Genomic DNA, 17,691 nt, shown 5'->3' on the forward strand with positions numbered 1-17,691 from the left:
TCAGGCCTTCACCAGGCTCTTCTTGATGAAGTGGCCCACCAGCCGCTGAGGCCTCTGCTGATATTCAACCAGCACATCATGGGGAGTGTTGATCTGGTCCCCTTGCAGTCTGTCCAGGAGAGTGACACACACCACAGCCGCTGTAAGGCCACAGGCACTGCACATGGTGGCAAACAGTGAAGATTCCATCTCAATATTTCGGACGCCTGCGGCATGGGCTGCATGCAGATAGGCCTGTTTGTCCTTCTCTGTGTAGGAGCAGAGGGCACCATCCAGATGGCCTGGCCCCTCATAGAAGTCCAAGGTGCACATGGTGTTCTCCACAACAGTAGGGAATTCATTCAGGTCTAGCGCGCACTTCAGCAACTCCTACACCAGCTCTGTGTCCAGGTTGGTGCTGCGAATCACGCGCTTTCCCAGGACAATCTGCTCAAACTCTGGCTTGAAGCACTCATCCACTGCCTGCTGGGTGATGACTACAGAGCTGGGCTCCAGACCTATCCCGCCAGATGTGCCGATGCGGATGATGGTGATGTTGGAGCACCTGGCATGGTACAGCATCTTTATGAGCTCGTGAAGCATGATCCCAATGGAAGGAATGCCCATGCCATGGCTCACAGACAGCACGGGTCCAGCTTTGTACATGGCGTAGCGGTCAGTGCCCGCACAGATGTTGGGATACTCTTTCCCTGGATGGTCAAGGCCCAGCTCTGCAGCCACGTACCTGATGAAGGTACTCATCCGGGAAGGGCTGCCACCGACACACACAAACTTCACATCTCCAAACATAGCGGGGAAATCGTGTGTGCTAGTGCTGAGGTTGAAATGGTAGAGAACATCTTCCTTCATTGTTGCTATGTTTGGATTTGAAAGTTGAACGAAGCAGTCATTGTGATGGTTTTCGAGGTCCTTTGCTTCAGTTCCTGTAGCTGCCATGTTCTCACTATTGCAGGACTGTCAGAGACTGGATGTCCAGGTCCGGGGAAGGCTTCCAGAGTGTCAGGGACCACCAGTGAGTCACTTTGCCAAGCCAGGCAGGAAGAACCAGAGAGAAGCCCGCACAGCGGACCGACTCACAGCTTAGTCCTGGCCGGCGGCGCTGGAGGATGGTCCTTTTTTCTACTTTCTTTTCTTGTCTTTATCTTTCTTTTATTCTCTTCATTTTTCCTTTCATTCCTCCATGCTGCTTTACATGTCCTTCACTTCTGTTTTCTTTCCTTGCCTTCTCTACATTTCCTATACCTTCTGCTTTCCTTTCCTTCACTTGATTTTTCTTCTCACACCTTCCCAGTGGTTTCTTTTTATAGGTTTCCATTCATTCCCTTTCCCTTTTATCATTTCTTTCCTTCATTTGCTTATGATTTTCTTTCAGTTTACTTCCTATTTCTTCTATTAATATTTCTTCCCTTCTCTTTCCTGTGAAATTCTTTACTTTCACCCTTTTACTACTCTTTCACTTTGCTTCCTTTGCTTTACCCACTTCCTTTTTTCCTTTCCTTTGTATTATTTTTCCTTTAAATTCCCCTATTTTTCCATTCTCTTCTAGTCATTTGTTAGTTCTCTTCCTATACCTCCTTTTCTATTCCCCTGCTTTCTTTTTCATTTCTTTCCTTTATTCTCCTTTGCTTTTATTTTATTTTCTTCCATTTCTTTGCCTTTATTATCCCTTTCTTCTTTTAATTCCCCTTTGTTGCCTTTCTTTCCATTCCTTTTTGATCATTGCCTCCTCTGTTACTTTTCTGTCTTTTTTTTTTTTTTGTGCTTTGCTATTGCTTACATCCTGTCTTAGCGTTACACCATAACCAAAAGTAACTTGGGAAAGAGAGGGTTTATTTGGCTTACACTTCCACAACACTTTTCATCACTGAAGGAAGTCAAGACAGAAACTCATATAGGGCAGGAACCTGGAGGCAGGTCGTAGAAGAGTGCTGCTTACTGTCTTGCTCTCCATAGCTTGCTCAGCCTGCTTTCTTATAGAACCCAGGACCACCAGTCTAGGAATGGCACAACCAACAATGGACTGAGCCCTCCCCCAGATACACTTCTTTACATTAGTTCTCTATTTTCTCCTGTTTCCTTGCTTTGATGTTATAAAGCTCCCTGCTTCTTCTGCAGGCTCATGTTGGTAGAACAGTCCTGGCAATGAGAACAGTCACTGTTACTCTGTATCAACTCCATGCCCACTTCTCTTACTAGCCCACTATATTTTCTCTGCCTCTCAACCTTCACAGAAAAGATCTCAGTTTTAGTCTTTAACCAATTCATCTGCCTACAGCCATCCAACAATTATTTTTCAGGAATACAGGATGGTCAAGTTAAGACTCTCCCTCTGCTATATGACCAGAGGACACCATCTTCAATGGGACGAGAACTTGCCCTTGCAACAAAGACCCTCCTCAGCAGAAAACAGATATGACACCCCTGTTCTGCATTTTTATATCCTCTCAGAGTTAGCAATGATAGTTTCCAGCTGAAAGACTACACTTCCCAGCTTCCTTTAGAGGCTACAGAAGTCATTTCCTTCCCTATAAGGGGTCTACCTTTCATCTTTCCCTGTAGGCATTTTGACCATCCACACACATGGGTAACAAAATGTTTCCTCCTGAATAATCATGGTTCTGCCTAAGGTCAGACTATGCCTCTCTTTCTGCATGCTCTCTCTCCCCAGTGGCTTTTTAATAATCTAAAATACTAACATCATAAGGTTGGAACATGCTCATTTCTTTTCTACTACCTGAAAGATTTTATCAAGTATTGGTATTATATTTTTCTATAAAAGTCTCATAAAATTAACCAGCTAAGTAAGTCGTTTGGGATCTGAGCTTTTTTTGTTGTGAGGAAAGTTTTAATGTATTAATAAAATTTGGGTGTAGATTCATATTTCATATAATATTTTTGGCCATTAGTTCTTCAAATATTTTTAACTCCTTTTCTTTTCTCTTCTGTGTGAGAGTCCATTAAGTATATGTAAGCATGCATGATGATGTCTTCTGGTCTCTGAGATTATATTTTTCTCCATCCCTTCTCTTTCTTTTCATTAACTTGGACAATCTCAAGACTGGTGGTTCCTTTTCCTGCTCACTGAAATCTGATGTCAATCTCTTCTTGTGAAATTAGTGTTATAGACTGTTCTTTTCAACAACAGAATAACTATCAAAAGATTAACCCCTTTAAATCGTCTGTTTTGTAATTCATAGCCATCATATTTTAATTCTTTAAGAATGGTTTTCTTTAGTTCTTTGAAGAAATTTATAATTGCTTCTTTGTAATCTTTAATCAATTAAATACAGCACATGGCATCCACAGATAAAGTTTCCCCCAGAGGACCATTTCATCTATGCATCATTTGTTTTGCTTCTCATAATCCTTAAATACTTGACATTAGAAATGACAGATTTTATCAACTCTATGTTATGATCCTTCCTTTGTTGTTATTGCTGTTGCTTTGGGTTTCTGTGATACAGTTGCTTAAGGATTTGTAGGAGCTAATTTGGTAGGACTTAGTATCCCTTTGGTATGTACAGTTATTGTGTAGTAGGAAACCAAGGAATGATATAAACTGAGAGGTTAAGGAGCAATTTTATTAGACATGGCTGACACACACAGGCTCATCAGACTGTCTAAAAAACTGAGTGCTAAGCACATTCTGTGAGGTTAACTTGGCCCTGACCGTGGGTACTTGAACTGGTGAGCTTTAATCATTACCAAACCAGGATCTGATACAAAATGTTACTGAGAAACACAGGAGCTGATACAAATGTTTCTGAGAAACGCAGGATCTGATACAAAACGTTTCTGAGACACGCCCTTCTGTAGTATGGACTGAGAAGTGCAAACAGTCCTTAGACCCCCTCCTGTTTGCTTTGCACTCACTGCACCTGGATACAACCAATCACCGATTGCCCCATTAGGAAAGTCCCTAACCCCTAGACCCCCTCCTGTTTTGTGGTTTTTGCCTTTATAAACTCTGTGATTCTGTTGCTTGGGGCTCTCCACTGTCCCTTGCATGGGAGCTGTGTGCTGAGCCCCGGCGTGCCCGCCTGCGAATAAAAGCCAGTGTTTTGTACGCGTCTTCGTTGGTCATTGGGGTCTGGCGTCTATCCCGAGGGACAGAGGGACTTCCCACCTCGGAGGTCCAACATTTGGAGGCCCCAGCGAGATAAGGACGGACCCCTGACTCACGAATTCAACCTCAGAAGTGAGAAAAGGTGTCTAACGTTGGTCTCTGTTCGGTCTGTTTCGAAGCACTTTTGGTTTGCGACTGCTCGAGAGACTTGTCAAAGTCGCAAGCGGTGGTCGGCAGACGTCCCCGGAAGACCACAGGTCATAGTCCTGGAGGACCCTCCATGGGGTCAGGAGAGCCGAGGACGCTCGGACGCCTCCTATCTGGTGGACTCAGGTAGAGTCCAGTTCTGTAGAAAAGCGCAATTGTCTCATTCATTCGAAAGACCAAAGCCGTCTGCCGCACTTTCTCAGTTTTGTGGCAGTCGCGTCTTGGTCTCTGTGTCGTGAGTGTCTGTTTGTCTGTTCTGTGTTTGTTCTTCTATTATTTTATTGACTATCAACTGGCGATGGGACAGTCTGTTACCACTCCCCTTAGTCTGACTTTAGATCATTGGACTGAAGTTAGAACTCATAATCTTTCAGTTGAAGTGAGGAAAGGCAAATGACAAACTCTCTGTTCCTCTGAGTGGCCGACCTACAATATAGGATGGCCAGCAGATGGCACTTTTAACCTGGACGCCATTGGGGCCGTGAGAAATATTATCTTTCAGGAAGAAGGCAGACATCCAGACCAGGAATTCTACATCCTAACCTGGCAGGATTTGGTCTAGAACCCGCCTCCTTGGGTCTGGCCCTGGATACCGACCGGCTGTCCTCCTTCAAGACCGACTGTCTCCACATGGGTCCTGACAGCTGAGGCGGTGCCGGACCCTAAGATTTACCAAATCACCCAAACAAACCTTCTACTTCTTGATCCCCCGCCTCCTTACCCTCCTGCCATACCCCCTGCCCTTGCTCCTTCAGCTCCCCCGGCTCTGCTCAGGACAGGGAAGTGGGAGGGCCAGCAGCCGGAACCAGGAGTCGGCAGGCAGCCACCCCAGATACCACTGTGGCACTGCCTTTGCGGGCCGTCGGACCACCAACTCCTCCCTTGGGACCAGATAATGACCCGGAGTCATCAGCCCCTTCAGCCCCTTCAGTATTGGCCGTTCTCTTCAGCCAATCTCTATAACTGGAAGGCCAATCATCCTCCTTTCTCTGAGGACCCTTCTAAACTAACCTTGGTAGAATCTGTAGTCTTTTCCCACCAGCCAACTTGGGATGATTGCCAACAGCTGTTGCAGACTCTCTTCACCACTGAGGAAAGAGAGCATATCCTCCTGGAAGCCAGGAAAAATGTCCCAGGTGACGACGGTCACCCTTCCCAGCTCCAGATCGTCATAGAAGACGGCTTCCCATTAGCTCGTCCCAACTGGGATTTCAACACGGCTGACGGTAGGGAGCATCTTGGAGTCTATCGTCAGGCTCTGGTGGCTGGTCTCTGAGGGGTGGCTAGATGCCCTACCAATTTGGCTAAGGTAAGGGAAGTAATTCGGGGGCCGACCAAACTTCCCTTGGCGTTCTTCAAACGGCTTATGGAAGCCTATAGGAGATATGTGCCGTTTGACCAGATGGCTGAAGGACAGAGGGTCTCGGTACTCATGGGCTTCATAGACCAATCAGCCCCAGATATTAGGAAAAAGTTGCAAAGGTTAGATGGCCTGGCTAGGTATACTCTGTCTGACATAGTCAAGGAAGCAGAAAAAGTTTATAACAAAAGAGAAACAGAGGAAGAAAAAGAGCAGAGAAGAGCAAAGGAGCAGGAAGAGAGAGAGAACAGGCGAGACAAATGGCATGAAAAAAATATGAGTAGAATCCTGTCCGCTGTAGTCAATGATAAGAAAAGAGGCTAGGATAGAGATAGAGTTAGGAAGACAGGGAAACGGGGCAACAGGCCACCCTTGGAAAAAGATCAATGCACCTACTGCAAGGAGAAAGGACACTGGGCCAAAGATTGTCCCAAGAAGAAGGGACCATCCAAGAAGGTCCTGGCCCTTGAGGACGATGACTGGGGGTGGGGACGGGGCTTGGAGCCCCTCCCCAAGCCTAGGGTAACTCTTAAGGTGGAAGGGAAACCTATTGACTTTCTGGTAGACACTGGTGCCCAACACTCAGTCTTGTTGCAACCAGGGGCGACTTTGTCCAAAAAGAAGTCCTGGGTACTTGGGGCCACCAGAAATCAGCAATATTCATGGACTACCCAAAGAATGGTGGACCTCGGTGTGGGCCAGGTATCCCACTCCACTCCTTTTTAGTCATTCCAGGATGTCCTGCTCCTCTGTTAGGTAGAGACTTGCTCACCAAAATAGGAGCACAGATCTCCTTCACAGAGGAGGGGCCCCAGGTGACTGACCAGCAAGGGCAGGTCATCCAAGTACTCACCACGCAAATTGAGGACGAACATAGACTGTTTGAGAACCCTCCTCCCACCTCCTCGTGACCCTCAGAGTGGCTGCAAAGGGTCCCCGGGGCATGGGCTGAAACTGCAGGCATGGAGTTCGCTTCTAGCCAACCTCCAGTGATGATAGAACTCAAGGCTTCTGCCACCCCAGTTTCAGTTTGACAATACCCTATGAGTACAGAAGCAAAGAACGGGATCAGACCTCACATAGCCAGAATACTAGAACTAGGTGTTCTGAGAAAATGTCAGTCACCATGGAATACCCCCTTGTTGCCAGTCCGAAAGCCCGGCACGAATGACTATCGCCCTGTTCAGGACTTGAGGGAAGTCAATAGGCAGGTACAAGATCTTCATCCGACGGTGCCAAATCCATACAATCTCTTAAGTTCACTCCCTCCTGACAGAGATTGGTACACTGTCCTGGATTTAAAGGATGCCTTCTTCTGCTTACCACTGAGCAAATCTAGCCAACCCATCTTTGCCTTTGAATGGAAAGATCCGGACTCTGGAATGTCAGGACAACTCACCTGGACTCGGCTGCCCCAAGGATTCAAGAACTCCCCCACCATCTTTGATGGAGCTCTACACCAGGATTTGGCACCCTTTAGGGTTGCCAACCCTCAGGTAACTTTGCTCCAATATGTTGCTGACCTCCTGGCAGCAGGGAGCCAAGCAGACTGTGAAAAAGGGACTGCAGCCCTATTGAAGGAATTGACCTGGCTGGGCTACTGCGCATCGGCTGAGAAGGCTCAAATCTGCCAAAGCCAAGTAACTTACTTAGGATATACCCTTAAAGAGGGCACAGATGGTTGATGGAGGCACGAAAACAAGCAGTTACCCAGATCTCCCCTCCCAAGACGGCCAGACAAGTTTGGGAATTCTTGGGTACAGCCGGCTTCTGTAGACTATAGATCCCAGGGTTTGCCTCTCTGGCAGCGCCCCTCTACCCTCTGACCAAAAGCAATGCCCCTTTCATGGGGGGGGGGCAGCAACAAGCCTTCAACGAGATAAAAAGGGCCTTGACAGCCCCAGCACTCTCCCTGCCAGACGCCTTTAAACCCTTCTATCTGTTCGTGCATGAACAAAAAGGCATTGCAAAAGGGGTCTTAACCTAGAGATTGGGCCCCTGGAGGCGTCCTGTGGCCTACCTATCCAAGAAATTGGATCCGGTAGCAGCCGGATGGCCCCCCTGCCTTAAGATCATAGCAGCAGTAGCTCCTTTGCTCAAAGATGTGGACAAACTGACTTTGGGGCAAACTGTCACTATTCTGGCCTCACATGCCCTGGAGAGCATAATACGCCAACCTCCAGATCACTGGCTATCTAACGCTCAAATCACCCACTACCAAAGTTTGCTGCTCAACTCAGACCATGTCAAGTTCGCTCCAGCCACTCAGCTCAACCCTGCTACACTCTGGCCGGACCCCAACCCTGACTCAACTGTTATCCACGACTGTGGGGAGACCCTGGCAGAACTGACCGTGGTCCGAAAAGACCTTCAGGACCAACCTTTACCAGATGCCAAGGTAACCTGGTTCACAGATGGGAGCAGCTACCTTCTGGAAGGTAAGCGAATGGCGGGGGCAGCAATAGTGGATGGTGAATGAGTTATATGGGCCAGTAAGTTGCCTGAAGGAACTTTGGCTCAAAAGGCAGAACTCATTGCCTTAACTCAGGCTTTAAATATGCCGGAAGGAAAAAAGGCTAACATCTATACTGACAGCCCATATGCCTTTGCTACTGCTCATGTGCATGGGGCCATATACCAGCAACGAGGGCTATTGACCTCAGCAGGAAAGGAAATAAAAAATAAAGCGGAAATTCTTAACCTCTTAGATGCCCTCCACAGGCCCGCTCGTCTAGCTATTATTCACTGCCCTGGCCATCAAAAGGGAGACTCTCTCGCCGCCCGAGGAAATCGCATGGCAGATAAAGAAGCAAAAAGGGCTGCCCAAGGATTAGACATAATGGTGGCTCAGACAGAATCAGAACCTGATGCTACCCCACGAGCCATGACGCTCACTTATACTAAACAGGACTTAAAGGAGATGACCAAACTAAATAAGAATTTCAACCCAGTCTCCCAGGTATGTGTCAGGGACCACCTGAGGGAACTCGCCAACTTCAGAGACCACCTGTGGAAGCTTACCAACTTGCCTCAATTTGCCCGTTCCCTTACCTGCAGTAAACATACTGCTTGGAGATGCCCCTTCCCTTACCTGCAGTAAACATACTGCTTGGAGATGTCAGAGACCACCTGTAGAAACTCACCAACCTGCCTCAACTTGCCCGTTTCCTTACCTGCGGTAAACATACTGCTTGGCAACAGCAGAGATGTGCTCACAGAACCGTGGCTTATCACAAGATGTTTCAGGCCCCTGGCCGAGAAGAATCTGTAATGTTTCACCCACCCTACTTCCTCATCCTGAACCCTATTTAAAGCTGATTCTGCTCAGTAAAGTTAGTCCTTGACAAGCACCTGTTTGCTTGGACTGGTTTCTCTTTCTTGCCCATCTTTTCACAGGTTTGGATTCTCTTTTAACCCGCGAATAACCTTAGCTCCGCTGGCCGGAGCAGGTATGGGAGACAGAAGACAGGAAGGTAATCCTACCCAAGGAACAGGCTAAAAAGATTATAGACCAGACCCACCGGTTGACACACTTGGGAGCCAAGAAATTAATTGACATAATCAAAAAGACTAATTATTACATAGTAGGTCTACAAGATCTGGCTGAAGAGATAGTTAAGCAATGTATACCGTGCCAAAAAGTAAACGCACAAGCAAACAACCTAGAGCCAGGTAAAAGACTACGAGGAAAGTGGCCTAGAATGCATTGGGAAATTGACTTCACAGAACTTAGGCCTGCCAAGTTTGGAAACAAATACCTTTTAGTGTTTGTGGATACTTTCTCAGGTTGGGTGGAGGCCTTTCCCACCAAAAAAGAAACAGCAACTCTGGTGTCCAAGAAGATTCTGGAAGAGATTTTTCCCCGATTTGGGTTCCTTGGGTTATCCATCAGGTAATGGCCCGGCTTTTGTTCCCCAGGTAAGTGAGGAGGTGGCCAGGACATTGGGGATTGATTGGAAATTACATTGTGTATATAGACCCCAAAGCTTAGGCCAAGTAGAAAGAATGAATAAAACTCTAAAAGAGTCCATGGAGACTGGCTGTTCTGACTGGATGATGCTCCTGCCACTGGCCCTGTTCCGAGTTCAGAACTCCCCTTTCAGATTCAAGCCAACCCCTTTTGAGATTTTGTTTGGAATACCCCCTCCACTAAGCCAGATGGTCAGTCAGACAGACCCTGTTTCGATTGGTAATTATGATTTGTACAGCAGGTTGAGGGCCCTACAAGCTGTCCATGCAGAACTGTGGCCACTGGTTTGGGAAACTTATCACCCTGCCGAATCCCAAGCATCTCACCAATACCAGGTGGGAGACTCGGTCTACATGAGGCAACACCGAACCACCAACCTTGAGCCGCGCTGGAAGGGACCTTACATAGTACTCCTGACCACTCCCACTGCCATCAAGGGCAATGGAATCACTGCCTGGATTCATGCTTCTCACGTCAAGCCAACACCGCTACTGACACCCAGATGGAAAGCTGAAAAGACTGACAATCCCCTTAAGCTTCGCTTTCGCCGCTTGCCTGCTGTCAACCCTTCCCGGGACCAGGGGGACCTCTAGCCCTCATTAACCTCTGAACCTGACTTGGCAAGTGCTCACTCAAGCTGGTGAAATTGCTTGGTCCGCTTCTAAGGTAGTTCCCCTTTGGACCTGGTGGCCCTCCCTGACCCCCGATTTATTCGAACTGGCTGCTGGGCTCAGCTCCTGGAACATCCCTACCGTAGGGCCCGGAGAACATAAAGACTTAATAAATTTGCCCTGTTTCAGGATTTGGGGGGGGGGGGGCTCCATAAAGACTGGAGCCATGGCATTGATGGGTACGGTATTGGTTGTGCTCATCCGATACTACGATCCTTTCTATCAGCACAGACCTTTTAAGTCTGCCCCAGGGATGGGAGGGCTAGGGCCGAAGCCCAAAAATGCGGAGGAATAGGCAACTATTTCTGCACCGCATGTGGCTGTGAGACCTCTGGCACTACTTGGTGAAAACCTTCCTCCTCCTGGGACTACATTAAGATTGAAAGGGCAGGAAAAAAGTTACTCCTGCCAAGGAAAAGGCTCCGCCTGCAAAAATCCCACCGGTCACAGCCAATTTGCCTGTAATACCCTAAACATCATGTTTACATCTATGGGAAAGAAGGATAAAACTTGGGTGAGAGGAAAGATTCTATGAAGAAGCTATGAGAGAGATTAGACGCCAGAGAAAGAGAGAGACAACAAGGGGAGGGATGGTTTGAGTCATGGTTCAACAAGTCCGCATGGCTTACCACGCTCATCTCCACTCTAATGGGGCCTTTGCTCATCCTGCTACTGCTCCTTACCCTTGGGCCATGTGTCCTGAATCATTTGGTAGGTTTCATCCGAGAAAGAGTTGGTGCAGTCCAGATACTCATGTTGAGACAGCAGTACCGGCAGCTACACCAGACAGAAACTGAAATTCCATGATTAGAATTTACCCAGAGAAAAAAGGTCCCCCCTTTTTCTGAATGTGAGGTTAACTTGGCCCTGACCATGGGTACTTGAACTGGTGAGCTTTAATCATTACCAAACCAGGATCTGATACAAAACGTTACTGAGAAACACAGGAGCTGATACAAATGTTTCTGAGAAACGCAGGATCTGATACAAAACGTTTCTGAGACACGCCCTTCTGTAGTCATGGACTGAGAAGTGCAAACAGTCCTTAGACCCCCTCCTGTTTGCTTTGCACTCACTGCACCTGGATACAACCAATCACCGATTGCCTCATTAGGAAAGTCCCTAACCCCTAGACCCCCTCCTGTTTTGTGGTTTTTGCCTTTATAAACTCTGTGATTCTGTTGCTTGGGGCTCTCCACTGTCCCTTGCATGGGAGCTGTGTGCTGAACCCCGGCGTGCCCGCCGCCTGCGAATAAAAGCCTCTTGCTGTTTTGCATTGAGTACGCATGCATCTTCGTTGGTCATTGGGGTCTGGCGTCTATCCCGAGGGACGGAGGGACTTCCCACCTCGGGGGTCCAACAATTCAAATATCTCCTTTTATGTCCCGTTTGTACCCTGTCACATATATGATCAAACATTATTTATTTAAGTATATTGTATGTATTAAGAGAATAATTTATAATTTGATTGCTTCTTCTGAACATGTTACCATATTTTGTTGAACTTGCTCGTAAGATGAAAATTTCCCCAAGGAGCAGAATTTACCACAAGCCATTTAAAGTATAGAGAGGAGAGAAACGGATTTGATTACAGAGGAGGCATAGTGAGATAGCACAAGGGTGCTAACTAGTCTGTTGCAGATGTTTCCTGTTACCTTCTCAGGAATTCTTCCTTAACTGATGGCCACTTCTCTTTTTGAAAAAATTCCAGGCCTGGCAGTTTTGGCACATACCTTTAATCCCAGCAACCAGGAGGCAGAGGCATGTTGATCTCTGAGTTCAAGGCCAGCCTGATCTACAGAGTGAGTTCTAGGACAGCCAAGGCTACACAAAAAAATCCTGTATTGAAAAACCAAGAAAAATAATTCCAGGTGCCTTCTTTGATGTCATCGGTGAGTCAATACAGTTCAGTATCAGTCAATAATTGGCTCAAAGTTATGGCTATACTTCTCAAATCAGTATGTCCTCCACTAAAAAAGAATGTTTCAGCACTAGTATTCATTTTTGCTTGTACAGGCCTGTGCTGGCTAGTTTTGTGTCAATTTGAAACGGACTGGAGTTATTTGAAAGGAGGGAGCCTTAATTAAGAAAATGCCTCCATAAGATCTGGCTGTAGGCCATTTCTTACTCAGTTATTGATGAGAGAGTGCCTGGCCTGTAAGACCTGGGGTCTCACAGCTCAGGAGTTCAAGATCGCACCCTTCCCAGAAACTTCCCCAGACCACGACTCCTTGCAAAAACAAGAGGTTTATTAACCATTGTGCAATGGGGTCACCCCTGCCGGTCAGCAAAGAGTGGCACCGGGAGACAAAGGCCTTTAGGTTTTTAAAAGAAAAATTGCGGGAAATTTGAAGTTGCAGTTTTGGCAATTTAGGATTGGATGAGGAAGCTATAAAGTAAGATAATTGGTTAGTCTTAGGTGCTCAAGCTTGGCCAGTCCTGCCAAGTGTGGATGCAGCTGCAATTGAAGGGGGGGATGGTTAGCTCATCCTTGAAGATTAGGGGCTGTGGACTTTTGGCTGGAGGTCAAAAGCTACTCAGAAGAAGTCTGGGTTTGTTGCTAAGAAACACTATGTTGAAGGCAAGGGTCTGGTCATTCTTTTTGCTGAGTGAAGGTCATTGCCTGCTTGCTTTTTTTTCTATCTGTCCTCACAGATAGGGTCACATTCCTCCATTCTCTGGAAAGGTACTAAGAGGCTTTAGCTTAACCTGAACCTAAAACTCAAAACTATAGGCTTTAGAAGACATACAGGTTACAAAGTTAGTCTAACTCTTTCAGGCCCACTATGTGTGATGCCATCCCTAGACTGGTGGTCCTGGGTTCTATAAGAAAGCAGATTGAGAAAGCCATGAGGAGCAAACTAGTAAGCAGCACCTTTCCATGGCCTCTGCATTGGCTCCTGCCTGCAGATTTCTGCCCTATTTGGGTTCCTGCCCTGGCTTCCTTCAATGGTGGGCTACAATGTGGAAGTATAAGCCAAATAAACCCTTTCCTCTCCAAGTTGCTTTGGTCATGGTGTTTCATGACAGCAATAGAAACCTTAAGACAAGGCCTGAAACTTATCACTAGATGAGTTACTAAAAGGTCCTCTTTAATATTTTTGTGATCATAGACAAAGCCTTCTACATCTCCTAAGATACAGGCAAACTTATCAATGCTCATTATTGGTTTTGTTTTGTTTTTTTTTTCATATCTTTCTACTGATTTGTTTTGTTTTGTTTTTTTGAGACAGAGTTTCTCTGTGTCGTCCTGGCTGTACTGGAACTCACTCTAGAGAGCAGGCTGCTCTCTAACTAAGAAATCTGCCTGCTTCTGACTCCCAAAGTCTAGGATTAAAGGTGTGTGCCAGAACCACTTTGTCTCTACTGATTTTTTTTTTTTTTTTGTCTGATCTGTTTCTTAGCCGACTTTGAAGTCTCAGGAAGCTGTGATGTTATCCTTTTCAGAATACGTGGTACTCAAATCATATCAGATCCCTCTGTTTTCATGGAGTCTACATGACCTTCCCTGTGGCTTTTTTAAAAACTCAGATGTCTCTCAAAATGCCAATGTTTTGATACTGGGCTTGTGATGATATTTGGAAAAGGTGGAATCTTTAGAAGATAGAACTAGTAGAAAGAAGTTAGACCATTGTGGGCATGTCTTTGACGAAAATATTGGTTCCCCAGCTCTATTATTCTTTTGCTATATGGCTGCCATTGAAAGGGTTAGACTAACTTTGTAACCTGTATGTCTTCTAAAGCCTATAGTTTTGAGTTTTAGGTTCAGGTTAAGCTAAAGCCTCTTAGTACCTTTCCAGAGAATGAAAAAAAAAATGTGACCCTATCTATGAGGACAGATAGAAAAAAGGCAAGCAAGCAATGACCTTCACTCAGCAAAAAGAAAAACTCCTGTCTTTGAGATAGTGTTTCTTAGCAACAAACCCAGACTTCTTCTGAGTAGCTTTTGACCTCCAGCCAAAAGTCCACAGCCCCTAATCTTCAAGGATGAGCTAACCACCCCACCTTAAATTGCAGCTGCATCCACACTTGGCAGGACTGGCCAAGCTTGAGCACCTAAGACTAACCAATTATCTTACTTTATAGCTTCCTCATCCAATCCTAAATTGCCAAAACTGCAACTTCAAATTTCCCACAATTTTTCTTTTAAGCAGATCACCCCACCCCCTTCCTCCTTCTATCCCTCCTCCCATAGGCTTCAGCCAGTATGAGCTCTGGGACAGGGGCCGGAGGGATGGAGCTACTTCTGGTTCTAAAGATTTAATTGTTTGCACTGTAAATTTTGTTCTTATGGTTATGCTCTGTAGATTCACTCCTGAAGAAGATACTTTGTTTTGATATTGCAAAAACTAGTTTTAAAATGTTTATATACTTAAGGTGATAAAACATTTAAAGTTTATCAGGTTTTCAAAGCAATAACCCTTGGGCAGTCTAACAAAAAATTTAAAACAGTTTCTTAAACCTTTGGGGAGGTCAAAAGACCTTGGTATTTATTTTATTACTTTTGCAAAGTAAAACCAAGCCATGCTGTTTGAGCCAATTAAGAAAACTGCAGTTATTACAGTGTATCGTGTCAGGATGGTAAAGATCTATAAAATAATTTAGTATATTCTATATTACTGAAAGAACCCATATGAAGGACTTTAATGAAAGTTTTTATGTTGTCTAAAAAGCAAGAGAAAAGACAAAAAGACTGGAATAATAATAAAGAAAAGAAATGTCAAAAAAATAGTTTGTCTAAAGTAAAAATGTCTGGTTAAGCCAGAAGAACAAAGCTATAAACCTGAAGGTAAATAAAATGTTGTGGAGGGTCCGTGTATGTATATGGGGCCAGGGGGCATATGAACATATGAATGATATTTGTTTTGGTTCTTTATACCTGAAAATATGATTTTAAAAAAAACTGTAAAAAGGCTGGTGATTCTTCATTGCAGAATGTTTTCTTTCTTTTTTTTTATTATTTTTTTTCTCAGTGGGGTTTTATTTTTTTTTTTCTTATCAGTTACATTTTATTAACTCTGTATCCCAGCCTTGTCCCGATCCCTCATTCCCTCCCAGTCCCTCCCTCCCTCTCTCATCTCCACCGTGCCCCTTGCCAAGTCCACTAATAGGGGGGACCTCCTCCCCATTCATCTGATCCTGTTTTATCAGGTATCTTCAGGACTGGCTGCAAAGTTCTCCTCTGTGGCCTAACAGGACTGCTCCTCCCTTGGGGGGTGGGAAGGCCAAAGAGCCAGTCATTGAGTTCCTGTTAGAAATAGTCCTTGTTCCCCTCACTTGTTCCAATTGGGAAACCAATTGGTTACTGAGCTACCACAGGTTACATCTGAGCAGAGGTTCTAGGTTATATTCATACATGGTCCTTGGTTGCATGTCAGTCTCAGAAAAGACCCTGTGCCCAGATATATTTGGTCCTTGTGGAGCTCCTATCCTTTCCTCATCAGACTAACTCCCCTTCTTTCTTATGATTCCCTGTACTCTGCCAAAGGTTTGGTCATGAGTCTTTGCTTTGAAAACACTGCTAGTTAGAGTCTTTCAGATGTGCTCAGTAGACTCCTGTCATATGTTCAATGCGCATCACATCTGTCTTTCTAAATGAGGATTGATAATCTTACCCCATGTCCGCTCTCTTGATTATCTTTTTTAGGTGTATAGATTTCATTATGTTTATCGTATCTTATAGGTCTATATAAGTGAGTATATACCGTGTTTGTCTTTCTCCTTCTGGGATATTTCACTCAGGATGATCTTTTCTAGATCCCACCATTTGCCTGCAAATTTCATGATTTCCTCCTTTTTGATTGCTGAGTAGTATTCCATTGTGTAAAAATACCACAATTTCTGTACCCATTCCTCCGTTGATGGACATCTGGGCTGTTTCCAAGTTCTGGCTATTACAAATAATGCTGCTATAAACATGGTTGAGCAAATATCCCTTTTGTGTACTTGAGCAAACTTTGGGTATATACCTAGCAGTGGTATAGCTGGGTCTTGAGGAAGCACTATTCCTAATTGTCTTAGAAAGCGCCAGATAGATTTCCAGAGTGGTTGTATCAGTTTACATTCCCACCAGCAGTGGAGGAGGGTTCCCCTTTCTCCACAACCTCTCCAGCATGTGTTGTCCCTTGAGTTTTTCATCTTGGCCACAGAATGTTTTCTTGTGGTCTTTAAAAAAAAATCTGGCTGACAGGTTTGATGTGGACAAAATAATTCATACAGTTTAAAATTGTTCTATACTGTTCTGTTTGTTCTATACTGTTGTTTGTTCTGTACTGTTCTGTTAGGCAATTGGTTCTAAAACTTATTTGATCCCAGTGTGTAAAGCTTTTTGCTGTTAAGTTTTTAAAAAAGATAATGAGATTTATAAGATTTGCTAGCCCCTTTATAAAGTGTGCCACTCTTTGTTGACTGGCAGGGGTGACCCCATTGTGCAATGGTTAATAAACCTCTTGCTTTTGCAACGAGTCGTGGTCTGAGGGAGTTTCTGGGAAGGGCGCGATCTTGAACTCCTGAGCTGTGAGACCCCAGGTCTTACACCATGAGATGAGAAGCCTCCTCTACTGTGTACTCCCGCAACATTGTTATACTGCTTGCTGCAGGCCTAAACATAGGAAAAGTAACCATGGCCAGAAACCACGAGCAAAAATACAGCTTTCTTCCTTATACTGTTGTCATGGTGATAGGAAACTAATAGCTTTCATGACACAGAACATAGAGAATGGAAGTAGCTTCAAGTTTCACTGCCAGTTCTTACTGATGGGGCCTATTCCTTTTGGGTAGCATAACTATAGCCATTTCTGTTTTAAGCCTAACAGAGGTCTATGTCAGCTTGTTGCTGATACAGAAGAAAAGTATCTCTGTACAAGGTCAGGTTGACCAAAAACTATGTTTAGCATATTCTATGGCCTTGTTGTTCCCAGAAATTCTCCAACCATAAAGCATAGCTGGCCCTAACTATAACTATTACTCAGACCAATCAAACTAAAGGTCAGCTAGAACTGCTTGTGTAGATAGCAAAATAAATAAATAATAATAACTTGAGCCAGAGATGACTACCCTGGTCCACTGTTCCCCCTACCCTCTCACCCCCAAGTGAGCTAATTGCCGTTTTCACCTACAAATATGCAATACAGTTTTACCTTGGGGATGTGGTTCAGATCCCAAACTGACCACCTCCCTGAACTCAGAAAATAAAGCTTCTATTTTAAGCTTCTGTATCTGAAGTGAGTTTTCACCTGAACCCAATAGTACCAGTGCTTGGTAGTTTTCCAGCAATAAATACTTTCTAATTAGTTGTAACTTTGATGAATTCCAGGATTCTAAAATGCTTGTTCTTTAACAATGTTTATATATTTTTTCATCTTTAGGAAAAAAGAATTTGATGAAGTCCCAATCCCACTATTTTAGAAAGTCTATC

The 17,691-nt window shown here is 44.9% G+C and overlaps 2 protein-coding genes across 2 annotated transcripts; one reads left to right on the plus strand and one right to left on the minus strand.

Annotated features, from left to right (window-relative positions):
* Window positions 1-1,025, minus strand: LOC129677237 (uridine phosphorylase 1-like). The gene is given in 1 exon segment (XM_055607898.1): window positions 1-1,025. A coding segment is annotated over 1 exon segment (936 nt). The 5' UTR covers window positions 937-1,025.
* Window positions 1,026-4,571: 3,546 nt separating this feature from the next.
* Window positions 4,572-10,215, plus strand: LOC129677244 (uncharacterized). Its single transcript, XM_055607903.1, is given in 7 exon segments — window positions 4,572-5,042; window positions 5,045-5,152; window positions 5,154-6,341; window positions 6,344-7,304; window positions 7,307-8,592; window positions 9,080-9,516; window positions 9,518-10,215. Coding segments are annotated over 7 exon segments (5,130 nt in total). The 3' UTR covers window positions 10,197-10,215.
* Window positions 10,216-17,691: the final 7,476 nt, after the last annotated feature.

This window comes from Psammomys obesus, unplaced genomic scaffold (assembly GCF_907164565.1).
Source record: "Psammomys obesus unplaced genomic scaffold, mPsaObe1.curated_primary_1811, whole genome shotgun sequence".
In the NCBI taxonomy this organism is placed as follows: domain Eukaryota; kingdom Metazoa; phylum Chordata; class Mammalia; order Rodentia; family Muridae; genus Psammomys; species Psammomys obesus.